Consider the following 25217-nt stretch of genomic DNA (forward strand, 5'->3'; position numbering starts at 1 on the left):
GCATGGAAACCTATTCCCCTAGACCAGTAACTAGGCAGGTGGAATGTGACAAAACAAAGAGGGCAGCACTCAACAAGACTGAAGAAAAGTGCAGCCTCATGAAGACTCTATAGCACCCCTCAGAGGCAGAAACGTTTATTACAATGAATGAGCACTTTTAAACATGCAACTATTCAAGCTGTTACACAGTATTACTGTGTATGACCAAAATACGAGGTTGCATGGAAGAAACTGTATTCTATGGTGTCACCAATGGACTTTGGATGCATTTGTGTGATATTTTCAGACTGCTTAAAAGTCGAACAAATAACTGGACATTAGTGTTTTCCATTTTATGCTTTTCAGTAAAACACGTATTTATGGAATCATGTCCCTCTATGATTTAACCATAACTCACTAAAAAAACAACATCAGAATCAGAAGTCATCTCAGTGAGCTATCAAATTAAAGATATTAGTCAGCTAATCATCTGAATATTCTACTGCACACTTGAATCCTTGAGGCTAAAGCATAAAAAAGCTATACTTTTAAGATGCATCCATATTCAACTGTACAGTTCTAGTTTTTGTCCAACTAAAAGTTCCAAGAGCAGGAAAAACGTAGGCTAAATAATTAAATCGGTAAATGTCACAGTAAATAAAAGAAATCTAAATTTATTTTATGTTTCAATTTGTCAGCCTAGTGGAGGAAATGAAAACAAAACATCTTTACAGTTTTTAATCACAGAATATATTCATCACCATCAGTGCAGCTAAATAAAATTTTATTGTGGATGTGAAAGATCCACTGATAAAAATCCAACTAGAGTGAAATAAAATATGTGATTAAGGAGAACAATTTACATAAACAAACATCAATCAATTTCTTTCCCTTAGCAGCACTCTTCATGCACATTTGGGCTTTTTCAGCGCACAAATTCAACCTGTATAAATCTTTAAGGCATGTATCACTCACTAGTCCCCCTGCTTCGGAAGACATAGCCAGGCTACTAATACAAGGTCAATGTAAATGAAATAAGCAGCTATTCAGTTGAAATGAAAAACAAAGCCCCACTATGATGATATTTAGCAGTTATTTCTGAGCTGGCTGCACAGTGCTATTAGCAAAGAGGAGCTGGGGATTTTGTAAACTGAATTCTCCTGTATCTCAGCTCCATCTTCAACTTCAAGTTAGCTTTGTAATACTGAATAAATCATCTGCAAAAAGACCTTACAGCTCTTCTAAGGATCAAAAAACGGCTTAATTATCCAAGATCACAGATGCCTTACATTGTTAATGTGTTTTGAGCAGTGTGTTACAGTTTGCTGGTGAGCTGAGGGTGTGCACGCGTGCTGCTTACTCCCGGAAACCCTCCATCGAAAGAGGCGTTGAGCACCTCGTCCAGGTTTGTGGCTGTGATAAAGTCGAGGTTGGCTCTGACGTTTGCTGGAAGCTCCTCCAGGTCTTTCTCGTTGCGTTTCGGGAGGATGACGCGCTTCACTCCTGCCCTGTGTGCAGCCAGCACCTTGTCCTTAATCCCGCCCACCTGCAGAGGACGGGCCACACTTGTCTGTCAAAACTAGAGTGGACTAGAGATGATCGTTTTATGTGTGTTTACTACGATAACTTACTGGCAGCACAAGCCCTCTTAACGTGATCTCTCCAGTCATGGCGACGTCTGATCTGACCAGTCGGCCGCTAAACAGTGAAGCCAGGCAGGTGACGATTGTAACACCAGCAGAGGGGCCATCTTTGGTGACGGCTCCAGCGGGGAAGTGGAGGTGGATGTCTGTCCCCTCTAAAGGATCTGAACCCCCCACCACTGTTCAAACACACACACACAGTTGCACAACATAAGTTGTTTTGTATTTCTCTAAAACTACAAAATAGAATATAAACACTGGTGTATCTGGACTCACTGTTTGTGAGCTGGTAGGTTTTAGCATTCGCTCTGAGCCAGCTGATGGCCAAGTGGGCAGATTCTTTCATAACGTCTCCCAGCTGACCCGTGAGAGTGAGCTGACCTTCTCCCTCCATCCGACTGGCCTCCACAAACATGATCTCCCCACCAAGCGGCGTCCAGGCCAGGCCGAGAGCTACACCAGGCAGGGTGAGCCGCTCAGAGACCTGCCAATATGCACACGTGAAAACATCTTTTTCAATCCTCATAAAAGTACATAGAAAACAAGTTCCACATGACCTGGAGAGATGAAGGGAGAAAGGCAAATGACTTTAATCTGACAGGATGAGCAGCAGCTGTATGGAGCTGAGAGATCTGCTCACAGGCTGCCTTTATAGAGTCATGGATTGTGATGGAAACCAATCGCATCGGTTGAGGTCCAGAAAATTCAGGCGGTCAAAAATGTTCATGAGAATAAATTCTGCATGTTTCTGTAATAAACTTGTGGATTATGAACACTGCACATGCTGCTCTTTCTCTCTCTGCTTACCTCCATTTCAAACACTGGAGGCCCCAGGATGTCTTTCAGTGCGATATGATCAATCACTATGGGCAACTCTGGAGGTGCTGCCTTGTCTGAAAACAAACATTACAGCAAAACATTCACTGAAAGCTAAATCAAGGACTGCCGTGTGAATAACTGCATTCAGTTCCTGTCTAGAAACAACAAAAAATCAACAAACATGGTAACACCTGCAACATTCAGGATTCAGAAAAGGGTTTCACAAATTTGTGGATAACATCACATTGGCTACATCCATATTTTTTTGTAGCCTGTGGTTCAGAAAGCTACATGTCAAAGAAACAATATGTGTTGTTTATACCCATGTTCGTGCAGTTAGGTGTTAGGAATATTCTTACTATTTCAAGTGAACGTAAACACACTGCAATCATCAGATCTTAGAGATTGTTTAGTTAAAAAAAAACAACTACATACACCAGGCTTCACAGGGAAAGGGGAAAAAAATGGCAGTGACATAGCTGCGAATGAGAACGAAAAACCAGCTGTGAACACATATACATAAATCGCACCAACATGACGCAAACATGCACACACGTAAAAGTCAAACAGAAACACAAATATCACAGATGAACATCAAAAACCGCTACCACTTAGAAAATACAAAAAGAATGCATGAGAACATGTATCAATTGTGCGCGTGCACACACACACACACACGCACGCACACACACACACACACGTGTGGTTACCTGGAAACACAAAGGCCGCATTAAAGAACAGAAAGAAACACTTATGTCACGTTTATCCCATTTTTCTGTCTTTCTCTGTAATTAAACCACTCTACCTAAAACAAAATTTCCGGTCTTCATGTCTGCTACTTAATGATGCAAAAATGAGTTTTGTAGTTCTTTGTTTTTATTTACTCTACTGAGAATCCCGCAGACAAATCAAAAACTGAGTACTGCTGTGTAATATCCAGTGCTTTTGAGTAGGACACTGCACAATAAGGTTTATTTAGGATATTAGCATAAAAATCATAATGTTGTACTTGCGAGCATGCTTCAGATATCTAACACCTGACGTAAAATTTGATTTACAAATGATCATTAGACAAATAAACAACCAATAAGTAATTTGTCACCACGTCAAACATCTGTCTGTTATAACATCACATTATGAACCAACATCCATCAAACTGCTCTGGTCAAGATTTACTCAAAGTTTATTTTTCCCAGGCTCATTTCAGCCCCTTGTGCCCAACACTCGCACTCTGCAACAAAGAACAGAAGCACAAGTGTTTTAACTCAACATTATTAACGGCTGTTACCCGAACTATATTGTGGGAGATATTTCTCCTAACGTATTAGCCAGTTGTTGCTCACGTGCAGTCAGTCTTTGTTACTATGTCTGTAGTTCTTTGTTTAACCACACAGATAAGATCTGTGTCAGTTACTCGCGTCATCTGTGTCGCCAAACTAAGTCACAGGTTGACATGAAATTTATTCTGAACAAGCTCAATCGACTTTTCGAGATGTCCAAATAATATCAGTTAGTTTTACAGTGTACAATACTATGATACCAAGTAAAATATGTTGCTGTTCATTACATATGAGGCCTGTTACATATGTTGTTGTGATTTGGCCCAATATAAATAAAACTAACCTGATTGGATGAGAAAAAAATTACATTCGATTCTGGATTACAGTAAAAAAAACATTTACTTTACATTATGACTCAAGCAAAAAGGGATCTTGCAGTTCAATAAGACTTTGGAAGCTTGTTTCCCCCAATGAAAAAAAAAAAACATGTTTTGCGATCCATGTGTCAGAATATGGTGTTATTATCTTAAAATGTCAAGATAGTAAGTCAACATTTTAAGGTACCTAACTCAAAACTTTGAGAAAAAACCCTGCAAAATGTAGAAAATAACTTGAAATTTGAGTTGAGTCAAACATTTGAGGTAAAAGCCTGAAATATTCCATTCTGAAGTGCCTTCTTTCACCTGCACAAAATCTCAGAGAGCTGCTAAAACACTAGTCCTTGTTTCTATTTTAGTTATAGGCTGGTTTGTTGTATTTAACAGAGGAAAACCCAACAACCATAATACCCCCTATGAGCAAGCACTTTGGCGACAGGGGGAAGGAAAAACTCCCCTTTAACAGGAGGAAAGCTCCGGCATAACCAGGCTCAGGGAGGGGCAGCCATCTGACGCGACCGGTTGGGGAGCGACATGGAACACAGGTTAAAAGACAGGATTAACACCCTACAATAATACATGCCTCAGAATGCTAAATGTTAGACTTCATGGCAGTACAATTAGAAAAAGGTTGAACAAGTATGGCTTGTTTTTGGAAAAAAACAAACATGTAGCATATCTGCACAAACACTTCATACCAGCTGTCAAGCACAGAATTGGACGGGTGACTGGATTGGATTTGGGTTTGTTCTGCTACCACAGAACCTGAGCACCTGAGCATTGAGTGGACTATGAACTCCTCAGTACACCAAATTTGTTTAGAGTCAAAAGTGAGACCATCTGTCCAACAGCTAAAACTGGGCTCAAATGATGCAACAGGACAATGACCCCAAGCTCTCGAGCAAATTCCACCACAATATGAGAGACTGATGAAGTCATACAGGAAAGAATTACTTTAAGGTACTGCTCCTAAAGGAGGTTCTAAAAGCTACTGAATCACAGGGTGAACTTCATTTTACAGGACCTATGAAAAACTCTTTTTTTACATGGCAGTATGGTCTTCAAATACATAAAAGAAAAACCCTTAAAGCAACAAAGCCTAAACACTCTGGTCAAAAAGGCATTAGCAAAATCTTTTTGTCATAATAAGTAAGTAAATAAATAAATAAATTTATAAAATAAATAAGTCCAGTGATGAGTGTTTCATTTTGCTATTATTACTGAAATAAATCTGTGTTAACTAAGATGCTCTTTTCTGTTGTACTTCATCTTTCAATATTTGTAATGACTCAACATTTGGTATTTAATGCACAAGCTTTGTTAGTGTGTAGCTCTGTGCTGTTCTGCAGCTAAAGCTTCAAATTAAATTCCACAGCCCGACCAAGATGGAAGGTTCAGACCCTCACCTCCATGCTGTTTTGAGTTTTCAGGGGTCAAAGTCTCTGTCTTGGTGAGTGTGTGACCCTCGGCAACCTTGACAGCTACAGCTCGGCAGATCGCCCCGATCTTCCTTTCTAGTGAGCGCACACCTGCTTCTCGGGTGTACCTAAAAGAGGAAGAACAAACAGAAGGACAAATAACAGATGACTAAAACACAGCTGTCACTGAGAGTCACAGTGTGATCGGGTAGGGTTAAAAACTTGGCAACACTCTGACTGTCAGTCATGTACTTGCTCTTTGTTTTGTCCTGTAACTGTAATCACCTGAAAACCTGAGAACCCGTCTCTCTCCTTTTTGAAATGTGTTTTTTTTTTCTTATTTGTTTGCAAAAGAGATCTACCCAGATCAACCTATATATTTTCTATTTTTTGCACACTAACCAGACCGCCTCTGCATGTCAGAAAGACATGTGAACCTGTGATACGTATTCTATATGTAAGTTTACTTTTATAAAATTATGTCTGTCGAGTCTCTTTTAAATGAAGAAGCTATAACAATCATTCTCACAGATCAACGGTCACTGAACAAATCATCTCTCTCACAATTTCATTGTTGAAAATTCACACGTGTTTCAGTGTGTTTCACCACCAGTATCTGACACTGATGCCGCTGTGTGCTGCCGTTAACATAAAGCTTAAACGGCTATGCAGTCTTACAGTCTTAGGTGACGATGACTGAGTTTGTGTGAGATTGTACCTGCTGATTATGTCCGGTGTGGTGCTCTGAGGTATATGCAGCTGTTGAGGGGTTAACCCATGCTGCTCCAGCTGGTTTGGAATCAGGTGGCGGTGAGCAATCTCCACCTTCTCCTCCTGGGTGTAGCCTGAAACAACAGTAATAAAGAAAAACAACAACAACAACAAAACAGGGAGATCAGATGCTAGATTTCACTCTGGTCTTAAAATGACTCATAATTTGTATCTTTCAGATTTGGATTATGTCATGTCCTTTGAGGAACACAGGTGCCCATTTAACAGGAAAATATTTTTTCTTTTAATTGGAAACTTTTTGGACTTCTATAGTGGAGTTCTGGGAACGTATTTTCAATAAAATAGAAACCCTCTTGTTATGATAACCTCTGATAAATCTGCTGAGATATTTCGTCAGAACAAAGTGACTAAACCCACCTGGTACCTCCAGCACCTCCATCCTGTCAAGCAGGGCCGGGGGAATGGTCGCTGTAGTGTTTGCTGTAGCGATGAAGAGCACTTGTGAGAGGTCAAAGGCCACATTCAGGTAATGGTCTGTGAAGCCGTGGTTCTGCTCTGGGTCCAGGACCTTAGCGTGCACACAGAAACCCTTTTATTTTGTGTGTGTGTGTGTTTTTTGTAAACTGTGCAAACTGCAGTAAGTGGGAACTTTGTGGCATCATGGGGCAGGAATACTAATAACACTTGTGTTATTATGAAAATTATTATGTGTTGTAGTGGTTAATTAGGTAGCTATAGCAACCAATTGGTGGATACGGTATGTTGCATGTTTCTACTCGCTACTGACAATTAATCCTTCAAAACATTAAGGTTTTGTTTAGGGAGTAAATAACCAGAGAAGACGTGATACTACATCACACGTAACCTGAGAGAGAAACAGACTGACCTCCAGCAGAGCAGCTGCAGGGTCCCCTTGCAGGCTCTTCCCCAGCTTGTCCACCTCATCCAGAAGGAAGACGGGATTATTGACGCCCACTGTCTTCAAACCATTGATAATGCGGCCGGGCATGCTCCCTACATATGTACGCCTGGAGACATGGCAAAGACACAAAATGATGCTCTACTCTGTGAACTTTTCAGTTTCAAGCAAACCAAAGGCTCACAATATACCCTAGAGATATGCACTGAATTACCAAGCAATAATATCTGAGAAAAAATAAACACAGATGCGACATTCTCTATAGTGAATAAAGCTAATGCAAGCAAGCTTCAAGTGTTTGCTAGCATGTACTGGCTGAAAGCAGTTTGTGGGCTTCGAAAGTAGGAAATAAAAATGATTTAAATCACATAAGAACATCAGAAATATTTTTAAGTTGAACAAACTGTATAATCAATTGTTTGAAGAGTCTGGTCCTTATTTCTGCTGTTGGGAGGACATGCACATGTTTCTTATTTGGGTGTAAATATGTATGTGAGCCATTGATTTAAAACAACACGACCATCCACGTAACCCGAGATGAACTCTTTTGCCCCATTCGCCTCTCTGCTCGCACAGAGACTCCAGACATGACACCCATAACAGTAACAAGAGGATCTGTGTGATGTGGTGTATGTGCTTGGCCACAATTTGTCTTCCAGTTGGTGACAACCTTTTAACACTTTCTAACAAACACAGATTACCAGTGACCTCTCTTTATTTTACAGAAAAACAAAGCTTATATTTACATAAGGTCATCTACATAAAAGTAAAAGTCCAAGTCAGAAGAAAACAAAACCAACAAATGTGCCGAATACTTTCAGACTACTGTCCGAATCCATTTATGTCCTTTATCCTTCATTTAAATTAAACCCAAGTGGACTTTAAGGGATGCTTGAATGATATCAGCAGGCTTTCCCAAGAAATTTCATTACATCTTAGTACAGGTTTTGGACTTAATAAAATAAAAAAGACACTATTTTACTCTAGCTTTCCCAGTGGGGAGTGTTAAGGAAAAACTTGGGATAAAATACATGATTTTTCATAGTGAGCTTCATTATTTGTGAGTGTGATTTATAAACAGAGATGGGCAGTAACGCGTAATCTGATTACTTTTTTCAGGTAACGAGTAAAGTAAGGGATTACTATTGCAAAAACGGTAATTAGATTACCGTTACTTTCCCGTAGGAACGCTGTGTTACTGCGTTACTAAAACCGTGATTTTTTTTGCGAGAGTGTCTCATGACAGTGACGTAAGCGAGTGCGACATTCGTGATAACAGCTGTGTGCAGATCAACAGTGGATCATATATCGAGTGTGGGAGAGAGTATGAGCGTGCAGCGTTTAAAGCGTGGAAGTACTGACCTTACTTTGAGTTTGATTCCATAAAAAGTGACAAAAACATTAGCGTCCGTTGTGCGTGGGAAGAAAACTTCTTTTTACAGCGGAAAAAACCCCTAAACTTCCAAGCAAGCACCGAGTGTGGTACCACGTAATGGGAAACTCACAGAGAAACTCGCGGATTCTTCCACTGACCGCTGCGGCACACCTCCGCCTACCTACTCCTGCTTTACAGGTGAAAATAGAGCAAAAGGACCGCTGAGTCTTTCATGTTATTTATTTTGTGTGTTTTACTTGCATCTATGTGAAAGACTGAGTGTAAACACACAAAAAAAATATATTTTATGTGCTGGAATGTGTAGAAAATAGGTTTAAATGTTAAACAAATTTCTTCCAGTCAGAGAATGTTGCATATAATTTAATTTTTGCTTGATACATAAATTTAAAAGATTAAAACTAATAAAACAAGTTTTAAAAAGAGACGTTTCCATTTGATTACATTTTGTATGATGGATTGTAGAAAAAGTAGAATTGGGCTGAAAGATCTATCACTTTATCACCTCTTCAGGTTGTAAATCGTGTTTTTAAAAAGTAACTAAGTAACTAAGTAATTAATTTCTTTTGAAAATAAGTAATCAGTAAAGTAACGGGATTACTTTTTTGGGGGAGTAATCGGTAATTAGTTACTTATTACTTTTTTCAAGTAACTTGACCAACACTGTTTATATAGCATCAAATGTAATGCCTTATGTTACGCGAGCTTGTGTTTTTGCTCCACCACACGTCCACGGAGCAATTTAAGTCCCAGCATGAAAACAATATACTCAAGCACATTTCTCTAGCCACTTTAAAAGAGTTCTACATAACAAGACTACAGTAATAGAATAGAATAGGATAGATTTTATTGTCACTGTTACAAGAACAATGAAAGGCTGTTTGGCACGAATCCTGCCTAAGAAAAAAGAACAAAGATCTACCTGTTAAATTTTACAATTACATATTGCTTTATATTTATTTATATTGCACTTATTTAGAGTTTCGCTCATGCACACCTTCACAAAGTTCCTAATTCCAAAGATGCAATATCCATATTGTGACTGGTAGGGCCACTGTGAGCCTGCAGTGCAGTCAGTGGACACATTAGTGTCAACAACTGGTGCAAAAGTTTGAATATGACGACGAAAGACAAAGGGAGCATTTACCTGCATTATCTTAGTTTTCAGGGGTGCTCCTTGGTGGAATCATCCAGTAATATATTATTATTTTAGTTCAGGAATTAAAATACTGGCACATTCAGCTGGTGTCCTAAGTCTGGAATTTGTATCTTTACCCTACTTTTAAAAAATTACGCTGCAGGGAAACAGGGATTTAAATAAAACTGCAGACTCTATTCCAAAGAAAGCAACACGCTTTGTGTGGGTGGGTGTGAGTAGACCACGGATCTCAAACTCCAATCCTCAAGGGCCGGTGTCCTGAAACCTTTCCATGTGTCCCTGTTGCAACACACAGTAGTAGTTCATTGGTAAAAGAGTATAGAACTTGACTGCATGCTGAGGTGGCAATTCAGCCATTTGATTTATGTTACAGCAGCTCATGAGTGAATGAACATGACGCAATAAAAGCACTTTTGTCATTTTTCCAAATATTTACCGGTAAATTTCCTTAAAATTACTTGAATAGGGTTGGGGGTTGCCACTTCAGCATGCAGTCAAGTTCTATAGAGTCTTGCTAATGACCTACTAATTGTATTCAGATGTTTTTGAACAGGGACACATGGAAAAGTTTAAATTAACTAGTCCACAGCCACAATAACAATCAGTGTCCAGACGAACAGAATCAGCTGTTCGTCTGTTAGACCAGTTTTCTCTGGTAAAACGGTTAAAAAACTAGCATATCTCAGGTCTATTATTGTAGTTTGTATTTTTTGGGGGTTGTTGCTATACATGGGCAACCTGAAAACTCACAGTCTACACTGTGGACACGAAACCTTCAGTTGCGTAACAATCTTATGAGCATACCTGTGTCCTCGGATGTCAGACTGGTCACAGACGCCTCCCAAAGCAATTCGGTGAAATTCTCTGCCCAGAGTTCGGGCAATCGAGCGTCCTACACTCGTCTTACCGACTCCAGGAGGGCCCACAAAACATAAGATGGGGCCCTAAAAACAGCAGATACAGCAGTATGAAACTCAAAGATTAATACATAACAAATGTAAGAAAAGTGCTTTGTGTAACACAAGATTTCATCTTTAAGCATCCGTAGACTGGGATATTAAGGAAGCACCTTGAGTGATGTCTTCAGCTGCCTGACAGCTAAATACTCCAGGACGCGTCTCTTCAGCTTGTTCATGGCGTAGTGATCGTTGTCCAATAGGGTACGTGCAGCTCGGATGTCCAGGCAGTCTAGAAGGTTTAAGTGTTTTAGGTGAGTTAAATGGACAGGCTCTTATATAGCACTTTTCTACTCTGAGCACTCAAACCGCTTCATACAACTAATTCATTCACCCAATCACACAAGCACTTTTTCTAAACTGTTAAGTGCTCACTATCTAACATTCATACACATTCATTCACACTCCGATGGATGAATCGGAGAGCAACATGGGGTTAGTATCTTGCCCAAGGATATTTGGCATGCAGACTGGAGGAGCCTGGGATAGAACCACCAACCTTCCGGTTAGTAGCTGACCTGCTCTAGTAGCAATTTGAATGTGAGACCAAAGAAACATACACAGACATCAAAAACCAGGTAGACAATTTGCCCCACAGTGGTTTGGCAAATTTTAGAGGTCCATCAATCAGATGTCAGAGAGCAGCGCATACTTTGGTTGTGACCTCTGACACTGCTGCTAAATGAACCCTTACCCTTAACATTTGGAGTCATTACTTATATTTGGTTACATGTTTACGCCTGCAATCAGCAGGGACAAACCAGAACAGTTCTTGTGAAATTCAAGCATTATTATGTATGCTGGGACGCTGTGTAGCGCCATTTAATTTGGCCTGATTCAGTCCACCCAACTAACTGTATGCGCAAAGTGGCTGGTTATGAATAGCCAATAACACTTCAATGAGTTACCAATACAACTCCAAGCTTTCAAATAATTGGTGTCCAGGATATGTTGACCTTAAAAATGTAGCTTAAAGAGTGCGAATCAAAACCCAAAGAGACTGAGAATGTTTATTTCATTTTGATTATTGTTTAAGAACGCATTAAAAAGATGACAGCCTTAATCAACGCAGTAGATGCTTTGACCTGGAAAGCAGACAGCTGCATATCAAAGCCTTCTCAATGTCAAAGTCTGTAAAGTTTTTACTGTCACTACTACGGCTCAGTGAAATCTACCAAACCCAAAGAGTTTAACTGAGCTGACGTCCATTAAAAGTTGTCTGCAGATTAATTTACCTTTGGTGCTTTTGCTCCATGGCAACTCCACCATCAGGTCCAAGTAGTTTCTGGTCAGGGCATACTCAGGCATTGACTGAGGCATCTTCTTCAATCTGACAGATTGAAGAGGAACATGAACAATCTAACTGAAGTATTTAAGGCTAATTACAGTACTGGATCATGTTTACACAGACACCAAACAGAGCCAGATCTAAACATGGTCTAAACAAGTAAAAGCAGCAGCATTATTTGTGTTTGTGAAGTATGCACAAATACACTTTATATTGTGTATATGTTGTATGAAATTTACCTTTTGAGTTCTTTCAGGCAAATTTTGAGGGCAGCTTCAGGCATGTTCGCCCCATGAACCTTCCTCTCCAAGGCTGCTGTGTCATCACCATCATCATCTTCATCCTCCTCATCCAGATTGAACTGTCGACCTGGGAACACTGTACCTTTCCGCACCAACACCTAAACAGAGGGGAATCCCAAATGTGAGCACGAGATTTGGAATGTAAATCACAGTGTGAACATACAAGGACTGCACATCTGTTACCCTCTTCTCATTATCAGGACTCGTCTTCCTGGTTTTCTGCAGCAGTTTTAGTCCCTCTATCTGTCTGGTCAGCATGGGCAGGGCCTTCTTAAAGCGCTCTTCCAAACTCAATGCATCCAGGACCTTCACAGCACATGGAAAACAACACATTTTATTTATTGTGAAGATTTATTGTTGAGGGGAAAAAAAGTCAAAAATCACATCAATGTGTGCTTTCATGCTAAAAAATAAAGCACTAAATCCTTAAATGGCAGAATAAGTGGAAAGTTCCTGTATTGCTTCAAAACCCCAACAAATAGTGACCTCTCTCTTTCTCCTCTAAGTATACTGTCAAATATTGTGGATATCAAGGACGTAGAACAGAAGGAAGAAGAGGAAAGAAAGGTAGAGGAAGAAAAAGAAAAGTAAGAAAATGTAAAAAGTGGAACAGTAGGAAGAAGTAGGAGGAGGAGTAAGAAGAAGAAGAAGAAGAAGAAGACTAGAAGGAAAGAAGAAGGGGAGGAGGAAGAAGAAGAGTCCGCTTCCCTTTTACGTCCCAAGTAGTTGCCATATCAAAAGGATCACCATATTTCAGGATGTAGGATGCCCTTCCTGCAGTAAACCTAGGATTTACTGCAGGAGGGGCCACAAGTAGTTTGGGCTAAAATGGGTATTTGGCAAAAGCAGAGCAACTGAAGTTAGAACACTTGCAGAAACTGTTTGCATCAAGATTAAAACCTTTTTGATTTCTAAAAAATGAATAAAAACATGTTGGCTCTTCTAAAGCTTTGATTGTGTATACAGTTTGAATTCACCTGGAGTTTCTCCTTGTTTGAGGTGCGGATCATCGAGGCAACAACGTCAGGTAGAGTTTCCCTCGGCAGACTGTCCAAGAGGCGCCTGAACTTGGCCACGACTGGAACAGACATGTCTAACATACCTAACAACTACACACACACACACACACACACACACACACACACACACACACACACACACACACACACACACACACACACACACACACACACACACACACACACACACACACACGTAAATGTGTAAACAAAAACAAAAAAACACAATAAATCAAGTCCAACTGCATGTGTATGTTTTCATCTTCAGTCTGATCCATCACATCATGCTGCAGCACAGCACAGTTTACTTCTATATTACATTTTTAAAAAGTTGCCTGTTTCTTATTATTCTCAAAAATGTTCATATTTCACAGTTTGGTAAGTTTTGAAAATAATTGACAACGATATATTCAAAGCAACATCTAGATGAAACAGCTGCTTTATGAGTTATTGTTGTGGATAGATGACACTTAAACTGAGCTGTATGGCCAAAGTTAATACTTGAGAGGAAAAAAAGTAGTTTGTGGTGAAAAAACAAAACAACAACTAGCAAATATTTAAATATGACAGTAGAACTATATTAGGCTGTTTGGCAGCCAAAGCAGAGAAAAGATTCTAACCAGAAAATAACTGACAAGCTGTGGAGACAGCACACGCTGTGCGTGCACAGCAGCCTAAAAAATAATTCAGAATGACATGAGCTGTTCTACAAAATCATCTGCCAGCGGTGACTTACAGATGAAAAAAAAATAAATAAATACATTTTTAAAAATCGAATAGTTGACTGGGTATCAACAATTAGTGTTTATTTAGCCATTTCATAATCTAAATAAAACTTTTTAAAACGTGCATTATAATTTAAGGGACTATTTTCAAATAACAATATAAATTTACTGAAGACGTGGCATTCCCTGTTTTTCCCCTCAAAAGTAATTTTTGTAAAAAAAACAAAACAAAAAGCACATTCTGCTAAATTTAACAACACTTTCGCCAGCAGGGGGCAGCATTTTACCAGTAGGTGTTTTAAAAATGTTTTCCACTGCTTTTTCAATTCTGATGATTCTTTTTAACTATACCTCAATTTTCCACAAATCTAAACACGAATGTTCACAGTTTAGAGTATTTTAATGCAAAGTGGTATTTTATGGAAGAAATATAGTATCATCAGAATTCAAGTATTTTTAGACATTGAATTTATGACACGGAATTTTTATCCTCCAAATTTCCCTGCAAAAATATTCACCTGCAAAAATTCACCTGCAAAAAATTCACCTGCAAAAATTCACCTGCAAAAAATTCACCTGAAAAAAATTCACCTGCAAAAATTCACCTGAAAAAATTCACCTGAAAAAAATTCACCTGCAAAAATTCAACTGCAAAAGTGATGAACTTTAATGACCCAAGCCAGAGCAATCAGCACCAGATCGAGTCGAGTGGCTCTCAGCCAATTAAATTACGCTGTTTGATCACATGACACCGTTAGCCAGCAGTGTGTCTCCTAAAAGAGAGCTGTTTAAAGGTGAGTGATTAAGTTTTTCTCCTAAATAGAGATCATTACAGAACGCCTAGTCCTACTTAAAATCCCATTTATTATTATTATTTTTTTTATCATCTACTCGAACTAAGGAAAACGTTTGACTAACTCAAAGACAATTTCCACGCCTCCCCTGCCTGACTGCAGAGGCAGTTTTGAATTTAGGAGCGCCAAGATGGCAGCGGCAAACCCTGGCGGCTCTCCGGTGAGTATATATATTTTTTTATCTTCAAGTTTGTCTTTTGAAACCTTAATTTTATTTAAATCCGTTGCTCACGTATAAAGTACACAGACGGGGTCTTTGCTCAACTCGTCTGAGGCGTGTCTCACTAAGCGCTACATGCTAGCATCCTGCTAACCGAGCTACCCTTTACATGCTGTGCTTTAGAAAATAGGATACTCGTTAAAAAAAATACTCCGCAGATATTGATAGATAGACGAACACTGCAAATATAATGTTGGAAACGAGAACGGCCTTTGGTGAAGGGGTAAAATACACCATGAATAAAGCCATAGAGTGAATGGCTGCCATGGTTGCAGAACAGCCTGATTTAATGACAAGAATGGGGAAGAGTGAGGTGAAGTGAACCACAGCCACAAAACACGGTCAGACAAGGCGGCAAAAGGGCAGTGATCTGTCCGTCAGTATGAAGTTGGTGTGTGCTTTGGTGAACAAAAACTCCAGACTGGTAGCAGGAAGATGGGAGACTCGTGTTTCACTGGAATAGTGGTGAATTAAAACATCCTTTGTTGGGGACATTTCGGTGTAAATGCATCCATACAGGCAAGACAGAGGCAGACTAGACAGTGAAGAAAACAAGGCAAACATTAGAAATATAAAAACGGAAATATAGGATGAGTCGGGGATGAGTTCCTGCCCCAAGTGGAGGAGTTCAAGTATCTCGGGGTCTTGTTCGCGAGTGATGGGAGAAGGGAGCCGGAGATCGACAGACGGATTGGGGCTGCAGCTGCAGTAATGCGGACGCTGCACCGGTCCGTCGTGGTGAAGAGGGAGCTGAGTGTAAAAGCGAAGCTCTCAATTTACCGGTCGATCTACGTCCCTACCCTCACCTATGGCCACGAGCTGTGGGTAGTGACCGAAAGAACGAGATCGCGGATACAAGCGGCAGAAATGAGCTTCCTCCGAAGGGTGGCTGGCCTCTCCCTTAGAGATAGGGTGAGAAGGTCGGCCATCCGGGAGGGGCTCAGAGTAGAGCAGCTGCTGCTCCACATTGAAAGGAGCCAGCTGAGGTGGTTCGGGCATCTGACAAGGATGCCCCCTGGGCGCCTCCTGGGTGAGGTGTTCCAGGCATGTCCCACCGGGAGGAGGCCCCGGGGCAGACCCAGGACACGCTGGAGAGATTATATCTCTCGGCTGGCCTGGGAACGCCTTGGTATTCCCCCGGATAAGCTGGAGGAGGTGGCTGGGGAGAGGGAGGTCTGGGCCTCTTTGCTTAGGCTGCTGCCCCCGCGACCCGGCCTCGGATAAAGCGGATAAAGATGGATGGATGGAAATATAGGATTAATATAACATACAATTAGGGAAAATGTAAGGAACACAATGTAAATGATATTGTAAAGTCATTAAAACAGCATACTCTGATTAAAAGAAACACATAATTGGGTAGGATAATAACAATAATAATGTTAAAAAACATGTACAAGATGGGTATGTATACTTGTAGCCAGAATACTATAAAGTTGTAGCATGCCAGACCATCTTGATTGAATGTAACTTCGCTCCACACAAGTTTTATGGTAGACATATTCATATTGGTATCTAATAAATGATTAATTCTTAGATTTTATCGAACGTTAATTTATAAATTGTTTCTGTCTTTATGTGTTTGTTTCAGATTATGCAAGATGAAATTATTCAGTCAGCAAGACACTTGCTGCAGTTGCTGACATCATCCAACTGAACTGCTGCTGTGATGAATCAGAATACAAGATTTACTTTAGCAAGACTTATGAGTTAATGCTACATTTAACTAAATTGTTATATATTTTTTGTGTCCAATATTGTCTCCATATGATTTTGTTTTTTGCAACATCTTGCAGAGAACAGAGTCAAGGTACCAGCTTGGTCAACCCTAAAAGACCATCTGTTCAATGACCAGGTGAAAAAGTCAAACTAAACACTCTGCATGAGCATGGAATTTAGGATGCAACTTTATATCTTACCTGCTCTACACTCAGGGCTTGAATTACAACAACAGTCAATCACATAAAAAAATATACTTTTGGTAGTTCTGTGTCTCTGTCTCTCTCCTCCAAACCCAGATGGCTGCTGGTACTGAACCGGGTTCTGGTTCTGCTGGAGGTTTCTTCTTGTTAAAGGGGAGTTTTTCCTCTGCACTGTCACTTCATGCTGCTCAGTGTGAGGGATTGTTGAGGTTGAGTCCATATGTCCTGCGAACAACTGCTGGGCAATGACACCATGCAATCTTCTGGGATTCCTTGGATAGAAAACCTGTGAACTGCACTTGTCCTTGGTCTTCACAGCTCACCTTTTTACTGTTTGAATCAAAATGCTCCAGTGACATGGATTCTACATTGTAACTGATGTGATGTTCTATAAAGTGGTTTTAATAAAAAAAAGGCAAAAATTAGTTTGTTTCTTTATTCAATTTTTGAACAGTGATACTCATTCAGTAAATGCAAATTATTTACATGGCAGTGCACTATAGGCATAAATCTAGACCCCTAGATAAAACATGATGGCATTATAGCAGTGACAACTCCTCCACAGTAGCAGGTGGGATTTCTTTTTTGAGGACGGCTCCTTTTACCTGTCACTACAGATGGTCTGTTTGTTTTGATCAAGAGCCTTTTTTGGGCAGCTGAAGAGGAGAAGTCTATCTTATGGCCAACCTCTGACTGTATCTTGGTCACATTACCCAGCAAAACCCAGTATGCAGGTTCACCTGTAACAGTCCTTGTGCCACAGATCAACACTGTTGCTTCTACATTAAACAGAAGAGCAGTGACGTGGGTGCAGGTCTCCGTGACTCCGGCCTTACAGCTGGAGTGGGCGGCTTCAACCTTCCCTGTGATGCTCACAATGACCCATGGCTGCAATGCTGGTTCATTCAGTCTTTGAGAGTGCAGTACCTGAAACACACACACAAAGTTCTTGTCTTTAAATGAACTATGAGCCAAGGCTGACATAAATGTTTTATCTACTTAATCATTAATGTAACAGTGTTTAGAAAGTTAGCATATACATGTAATTTTTCATTTCTTTATGTGTCCATCTATAGAACGCTGCATGTTATATTCTAAATCTGCCTGTTCTGTCAGAAACCTGCCTGCAGAAAATGAACCTAAAGGATGTAATGCAAGGATGTAATCACTTTCAAGATGGAGAAAGCATAAAGTGACAATTATGAATCACTTAATATGATAAGGAGATTCTGCAGGTCATTAATCAATGTATAAAATTAAAATAAAATGCATTTTTAGTGACACAAGATACAAATATGGAAGCAGGATGTATAATCGCTCAGTTTGGGGAAATTGTGGGTAGCCTGCAAGAGCCTCAACTTCTCCATACCCACAATGTGCAACAAATGGGCACAGCTGATCTTCAACAGTGGAACATCGGCCAGTTACTTCCAACTTTAACGCAGCTTGTAGTCTTGGAGAGCAGCACACCAAAACTGCATGCACAACTACTGCTAACAGTGGAAACGGATTAAGAAATCCATGCAAACAGATTCATAAACCGAAAGAATATTATTTTACAGGATTAATGATCATATCAGCCGCTGGCTGATCACAAACCCTGAGGGTGTATACGAGAAGCAGAAGAAGCAGAGGGAATATCCCGTTTAAGTTTAGATAGTATTTGTAAAGATATTGACCATATCCTTTTCTGAAAGTGTGGATACAATGGATGGGGTAAGGTACTGACATGCTACAACTTTATAGTTGTTAAATTCTGGCTACAAGTATACATACCCATCTTGTACATGTTTTTTTTTTAGTTTTTTTTTATTATTAATTATTATCCTACCCAATTATGTGTTTCTTTTAATCAGAGTATGCTGTTTTAATGACTTTACAATATCATTTACATTTTCCCTAATTGTATGTTATATTAATCCTATATTTCCATCCATCCATCTTCATCCGCTTTATCCGAGGCCGGGTCGCGGGGGCAGCAGCCTAAGCAAAGAGGCCCAGACCTCCCTCTCCCCAGCCACCTCCTCCAGCTTATCCGGGGGAATACCAAGGCGTTCCCAGGCCAGCCGAGAGATATAATCTCTCCAGCGTGTCCTGGGTCTGCCCCGGGGCCTCCTCCCGGTGGGACATGCCTGGAACACCTCACCCAGGAGGCGCCCAGGGGGCATCCTTGTCAGATGCCCGAACCACCTCAGCTGGCTCCTTTCAATGTGGAGCAGCAGCTGCTCTACTCTGAGCCCCTCCCGGATGGCCGACCTTCTCACCCTATCTCTAAGGGAGAGGCCAGCCACCCTTCGGAGGAAGCTCATTTCTGCCGCTTGTATCCGCGATCTCGTTCTTTCGGTCACTACCCACAGCTCGTGGCCATAGGTGAGGGTAGGGACGTAGATCGACCGGTAAATTGAGAGCTTCGCTTTTACACTCAGCTCCCTCTTCACCACGACGGACCGGTGCAGCGTCCGCATTACTGCAGCTGCAGCCCCAATCCGTCTGTCGATCTCCGGCTCCCTTCTCCCATCACTCGCGAACAAGACCCCGAGATACTTGAACTCCTCCACTTGGGGCAGGAACTCATCCCCGACTCATCCTATATTTCCGTTTTTATATTTCTAATGTTTGCCTTGTTTTCTTCACTGTCTAGTCTGCCTCTGTCTTGCCTGTATGGATGCATTTACACCGAAATGTCCCCAACAAAGGATGTTTTAATTCACCACTATTCCAGTGAAACACGAGTCTCCCATCTTCCTGCTACCAGTCTGGAGTTTTTGTTCACCAAAGCACACACCAACTTCATACTGACGGACAGATCACTGCCCTTTTGCCGCCTTGTCTGACCGTGTTTTGTGGCTGTGGTTCACTTCACCTCACTCTTCCCCATTCTTGTCATTAAATCAGGCTGTTCTGCAACCATGGCAGCCATTCACTCTATGGCTTTATTCATGGTGTATTTTACCCCTTCACCAAAGGCCGTTCTCGTTTCCAACATTATATTTGCAGTGTTCGTCTATCTATCAATATCTGCGGAGTATTTTTTTTAACGAGTATCCTATTTTCTAAAGCACAGCATGTAAAGGGTAGCTCGGTTAGCAGGATGCTAGCATGTAGCGCTTAGTGAGACACGCCTCAGACGAGTTGAGCAAAGACCCCGTCTGTGTACTTTATACGTGAGCAACGGATTTAAATAAAATTAAGGTTTCAAAAGACAAACTTGAAGATAAAAAAATATATATACTCACCGGAGAGCCGCCAGGGTTTGCCGCTGCCATCTTGGCGCTCCTAAATTCAAAACTGCCTCTGCAGTCAGGCAGGGGAGGCGTGGAAATTGTCTTTGAGTTAGTCAAACGTTTTCCTTAGTTCGAGTAGATGATAAAAAAAAATAATAATAATGTTAGCAGAGCTGCTCTGGGCAGCGTTATGGCACGATAATCTTAAGGGAGAATAAAAAGTCGACACACATATCTCATTCCTGACGGAGGACTCTACCACTACACTTCTCCAGTGCATTCACAGAGTCGTTGCATGGTAAGACCTGGATGGGAAGTGGGCGGAGCCTTTTACCGTCATTTTATTACGGCGCAAAGTACAAACACCTGTGGACACACAATCCAACAAATAATAAATGGGATTTTAAGTAGGACTAGGCGTTCTGTAATGATCTCTATTTAGGAGAAAAACTTAATCACTCACCTTTAAACAGCTCTCTTTTAGGAGACACACTGCTGGCTAACGGTGTCATGTGATCAAACAGCGTAATTTAATTGGCTGAGAGCCACTCGACTCGATCTGGTGCTGATTGCTCTGGCTTGGGTCATTAAAGTTCATCACTTTTGCAGTTGAATTTTTGCAGGTGAATTTTTTTCAGGTGAATTTTTGCAGGTGAATTTTTTTCAGGTGAATTTTTTTCAGGTGAATTTTTTGCAGGTGAATTTTTTGCAGGTGAATTTTTTTCAGGTGAATTTTTGCAGGTGAATTTTTTGCAGGTGAATTTTTGCAGGTGAATTTTTGCAGGTGAATATTTTTGCAGGGAAATTTGGAGGATAAAAATTCAGTGTCATAAATTCAATGTCTAAAAATACTTGAATTCTGATGATACTATATTTCTTCCATAGTATTTCATTAAAATACAGCCTGGCCCCAATCCAACTTCAGTTAATATTTCTTCAAGACAACACATGTTAAAGTCGTTTCAGTTGTTGTGTCTAATTTTTTTGCCTAAATTATATATATTTTTGAATATACAAACACATCATAGATTTTGCAGGCTGTGAAAAATCAAGAAATGTTTTAGTCCACATATAAAGTAATTTGCTGAATGCAAGTCTCTTTGTAGGCAACAGCTCTTGTGTGTATGTAACACTTTAGTGTATATTAAAGAACCCTCACATGTCCGTCAGTCATCACTCTTCAAGTCTGCACCGCCCTTTTGGCATTTTTTTTCCTCCTTACAAAGGCATTTTTGTTTTTAACTTAATCAGTTTTTCAAGACATGAATTTTTTTACGACCTCACTCTCTTAAATTCTTAAACACACACACACACACACACGCGCACACACACACACACACACACCTGTACAGCAGCCTGGTAGAACTTCTCCGACAGCTCCCCCAGCTCTCCATCATCTGTTGCGGTGGCATCTCTTTGTGGGGTCGTATACCGCTCCAACTGATCTAACTGCTTCACCTGTCATTTTTTTTTTTTTTTAAATAAAAAGTGAGTCACATTGTGAGGCCACACATACTTGTGTATTGTGCATTTCTAATATGCTAAAACATGTTTCATTACTTTATTTAATGATGAAATGGTGTTATAAAAGTCATACACTAGATGATCTTGTTTAAATGCTGATAAAAGAACTTTTAATTCACACCGGGTAATAAAAATGTATTCTCACTATCACTCAATTTAATCCCATCTTAATAACTAGACAGTGGAGGTCAGTGATTACGCCGCAGTACAAGTGATGCGTTGGTTTTAGAAAAGTGAGCACTCCTACTCTGAATGGGCCAGCTGCACATGTGCTGGAAACCCCAAAACGGCCCCTGAAAGAGATACTACACAACGATCAGTGTCCACCCACATCTGCACAATTTGACTTTTAAATGATTTACAGAAAATCAAACGTGTAGTAATTCATGGAGGGAAACTGCCAAGACTTTCCGAATAAGGAATCCATCTTTCTATAGATGTAGATCTACGGAGCACGTATGAAATGCATCAGGCATCCTAAGCTGACTTGAAAGTTGTTGAATAGGAACAACTGTGTGTCTGTAGCTTCCCATGTGCACAAGGAGTTATAATCTCAGCCTTAGGCATGTCTGGCTGACTTGCCAACAAACTTTATTTCTGCAGCTTATAACTTCTGTTGAACCTCTTGCTGGACTTGGCAAGTAGTGGAATCAGGTGACCTTTAACTTCTCAGACTGATTTTTTGTTGGTTTTTTTAGGGGATTTATAATGTTCAGCTATTGCTCCTTTTTCTCACTAATGCTACTTCTATTACTTGTGGGTTTGCATGATTTACAGTTCAGAAAATTCAATATTACACTTGACCTTGGTGCAGTCCTCCACTTTACTGCTTGAATCAAACCAATTTAAATCTAGTTTCCCCCTTTTTTAGTCAGATTTCTTCTGATGCGCTGGACCTTGGAAAAAGAAGGCTTGAGCAGCAGATGAGTGGGGCTTCTGTGCTGCCAGCTAGAGCTATGTGCCTGAGATTAGCATATTAAGGACCAAGCCATCTATTATTGGCTGAGAGTAGAAAACCAAATCAGAAGCAAAATGTTTGCAGCAGTCTGTGCAGAAATCTGAGCTTTTGGCTCACAGGGATCACTTGTACAGTATGGGAACCCCATTACCTGAAACTTTTGTCATGTTTACTATAAGCATAAAAAACATTAACAGTGTGTTTACAAAGAATATTGCTGTACAACAACAGGAAATAGCAAAACATTTCTTATTATCTACCCTCAGGCAACTAGTAAATACAGTGTTGCAGGAAAGAATACTTCTTACATTGACTAAATCAGAGTACATCATCAGTATGTAGTGATACTACTGCTTCGTTACAGGTACAAAACAGAACACTTATGATGACCACTGTCGCTCATTAAATAGACAGCACATCCAGAAACTTAGGTTTATCTTACAAAAAAAAATTGCTCCAATATTTTAACATCAAATCAAACCGACAGCTTACCTCTGCCAGGACAAAGGGTCGCTCTTTTAACAGACTCGATACACTGAATCGGCACAGTCCAGTGATGAGGAGGGTATAGTGAGGTTTGGGCCAGTTACTGCCCACTACCTGCACTGCAATCCCTGCTGTACCAATTCTACACAGACACACACAGAGAGAGAAAGAGAGTGTGTGACAGATGAGGTGGCCATTGAAAAGCAGTTCACTGAAAGGTTGCATTCTGCAGTACAACAAACTGTTCTGATTTTAAATGCTTGCAAAGCCTCAGTATTCACACCTCTGATCGTGTTGGAGCCTTTCACAGTGTCTTTTAAGCTTCATATAAGCAGCAAGTGTGCTGTAGTGTGTGGAAAATCAAGCATCTGAGTTTCATTCAAACCCTGTTACATTTTAAGTATAAGCGCCAAACATTTACATGAGCAAGTGCAAGTATTTCCTGTCCTTCACTGCAGAGGATTATAAGGATTTATTCATTCCATCTCAAATCAATGTGGTCTTTCTGCTCAACTATCTCAGATTTTCCTAAAAAAAAAAAAGCTCTTAATTTTTGAAAAAAAAAAAAAAAAAACAAAACAGTGATTTTTGTTGTTGTTAAGATATTAGTAGTTTTCAAGATACATTTTCTTGAAAAATGGTCTGGGTTTTTTTGCACTTGGAAATAATGAGGGTGCATTACAGCATGAATATATCTCAGAAAATATTAAAGATAAAAGCCTTTAATTCAGTTATAATTATTACCTCAGTTATAATCAGAGCCTCACCTGGAAATGGCAGAATTGTGTTTCATTTGGATTAACTTACCCACTGATATCTTCTAGTATTTCAAGTATTTCTTCTACAGGTTTCATTTTGCAGTGTCACATATTTTTTTTAGTGCATCTTTAAATATGGAACTTTATACAATTGCTTGATTTATTTTTCACATTTAAACTAGTCATATATATTTTAAAAAAGCCTTAAATCATTCATTCAATCATTCAATCAAAATCGTACATTTTTTTTAGGGAAATCTGAGAAAATGTTCGACAATTTTTATGATTTAAGATAGCATGACCACCTTCCTCACAGATTAACTCAGTGTCGGACAAACCATCTTTTTCCTGGTAACCAATCTAGAGACGGGAACACGCTGTTTGGTAACCTACTGATCTGGAGTCCACTGATTAAAGGCTAAAGTCCGCTTCTCTGTGCTTGCCCGGCCGTTTCCGACTTCATGGCTACAGTAAAAGTGGAGATGTTTCTAGAACAAATAATAGTTTAAAAAAGGGGGGTAGGTAAAGTACATGCTCAAATATGCATTGAGTTTCGATTTACCCAATATTCAGTACATTTCCCCTGACGATGACATACACTACAGACGTCTAAACACATAAAATACTCCTGTGTACTGGAAATATATTTGATCTTCTTCCTTATCCTGCAGAGATGTTGTGACCTGTTACGTTTATGACAACTTGAAGGGGACCCATCAGCTGTATGTCACACCTCCACACAACAACCGTGTAAACCCACAGAAAGCTACACAGCTACAAGTTCATTACTTGTGCAACGTGGGGAGGTCGTCGGTGTCGTGCTCCGGGTCTCTGGTGTTAGGAATCACCCCTATGATGGTGCTTTTCAGCGAAGTCCCCTTCAGCAGCCGCTCTCGGACAAGGTGCATGTTCCGTGGGGAGTCCACGCTGAACCTGACCGTGGAGCCCGGGAGAAGAACTCCTTCGTGGGTCAGCAGCAACGGGAGACGGCTCGGTATCTGAATTGCACCGCCGGAGACCATTGTCCAGTTTTTGTTTTTTAAATGTCGGTGCCCAGTGACTGTTTTATAACACAACTTCAGTAAACACCTACTTGTTTTGCTGTTAAGTAGGCCAGCCGAGATCAAACACAAGACTTCCGGGTAGAACTTTCAAAATAAACCTCTCATTGATGCCCTGATGAGGACATTTAATTTCTATTGCAAAAAAGAGAACTCGTATTCGAAGCAATTTAAAAACTACAACGCAACTGGGAGTTTTTA

At 40.3% G+C, this 25217-nt stretch overlaps 1 protein-coding gene and 2 long non-coding RNA genes across 5 annotated transcripts; 1 reads left to right on the forward strand and 2 right to left on the reverse strand.

The window, feature by feature from the left end:
• Nucleotides 1-701: 701 nt before the first annotated feature.
• On the reverse strand, nt 702-25097 carry lonp2 (lon peptidase 2, peroxisomal). The gene is made up of 17 exons (XM_080876085.1): nt 24745-25097; nt 23204-23339; nt 21574-21687; nt 13243-13374; nt 12449-12571; nt 12203-12363; nt 11911-12005; nt 10789-10907; nt 10524-10663; nt 7135-7276; nt 6666-6816; nt 6235-6361; nt 5505-5644; nt 2430-2515; nt 1899-2106; nt 1611-1801; nt 702-1525 (listed from the first exon to the last, which is right to left on the reverse strand). The coding sequence occupies exons 1-17, from the start codon at nt 24975-24977 to the stop codon at nt 1295-1297; spliced, it is 2529 nt and encodes an 842-aa protein (XP_080732211.1). The 5' UTR covers nt 24978-25097; the 3' UTR covers nt 702-1294.
• LOC308392822 lies at nt 14742-17335 on the forward strand. 3 transcript variants are annotated; one of them, XR_013970872.1, is made up of 4 exons: nt 14745-14803; nt 14911-15023; nt 16675-16938; nt 17102-17335. It is a non-coding gene; the product is annotated as an uncharacterized lncRNA (long non-coding RNA). The 3 variants fall into 3 exon arrangements; XR_013970870.1 differs by having other exon boundaries at nt 14742-14803; nt 16675-17335; XR_013970871.1 differs by having other exon boundaries at nt 14743-14803; nt 14966-15023; nt 16675-17335.
• On the reverse strand, nt 17428-20859 carry LOC308392821. The gene is made up of 3 exons (XR_013970869.1): nt 20693-20859; nt 20242-20595; nt 17428-17932 (listed from the first exon to the last, which is right to left on the reverse strand). It is a non-coding gene; the product is annotated as an uncharacterized lncRNA (long non-coding RNA).
• Nucleotides 25098-25217: the final 120 nt, after the last annotated feature.

This window comes from Rhamphochromis sp. 'chilingali' (assembly GCF_963969265.1).
Source record: "Rhamphochromis sp. 'chilingali' genome assembly, chromosome: 2".
NCBI classification, from domain to species: Eukaryota; Metazoa; Chordata; class Actinopteri; order Cichliformes; family Cichlidae; genus Rhamphochromis; species Rhamphochromis sp. 'chilingali'.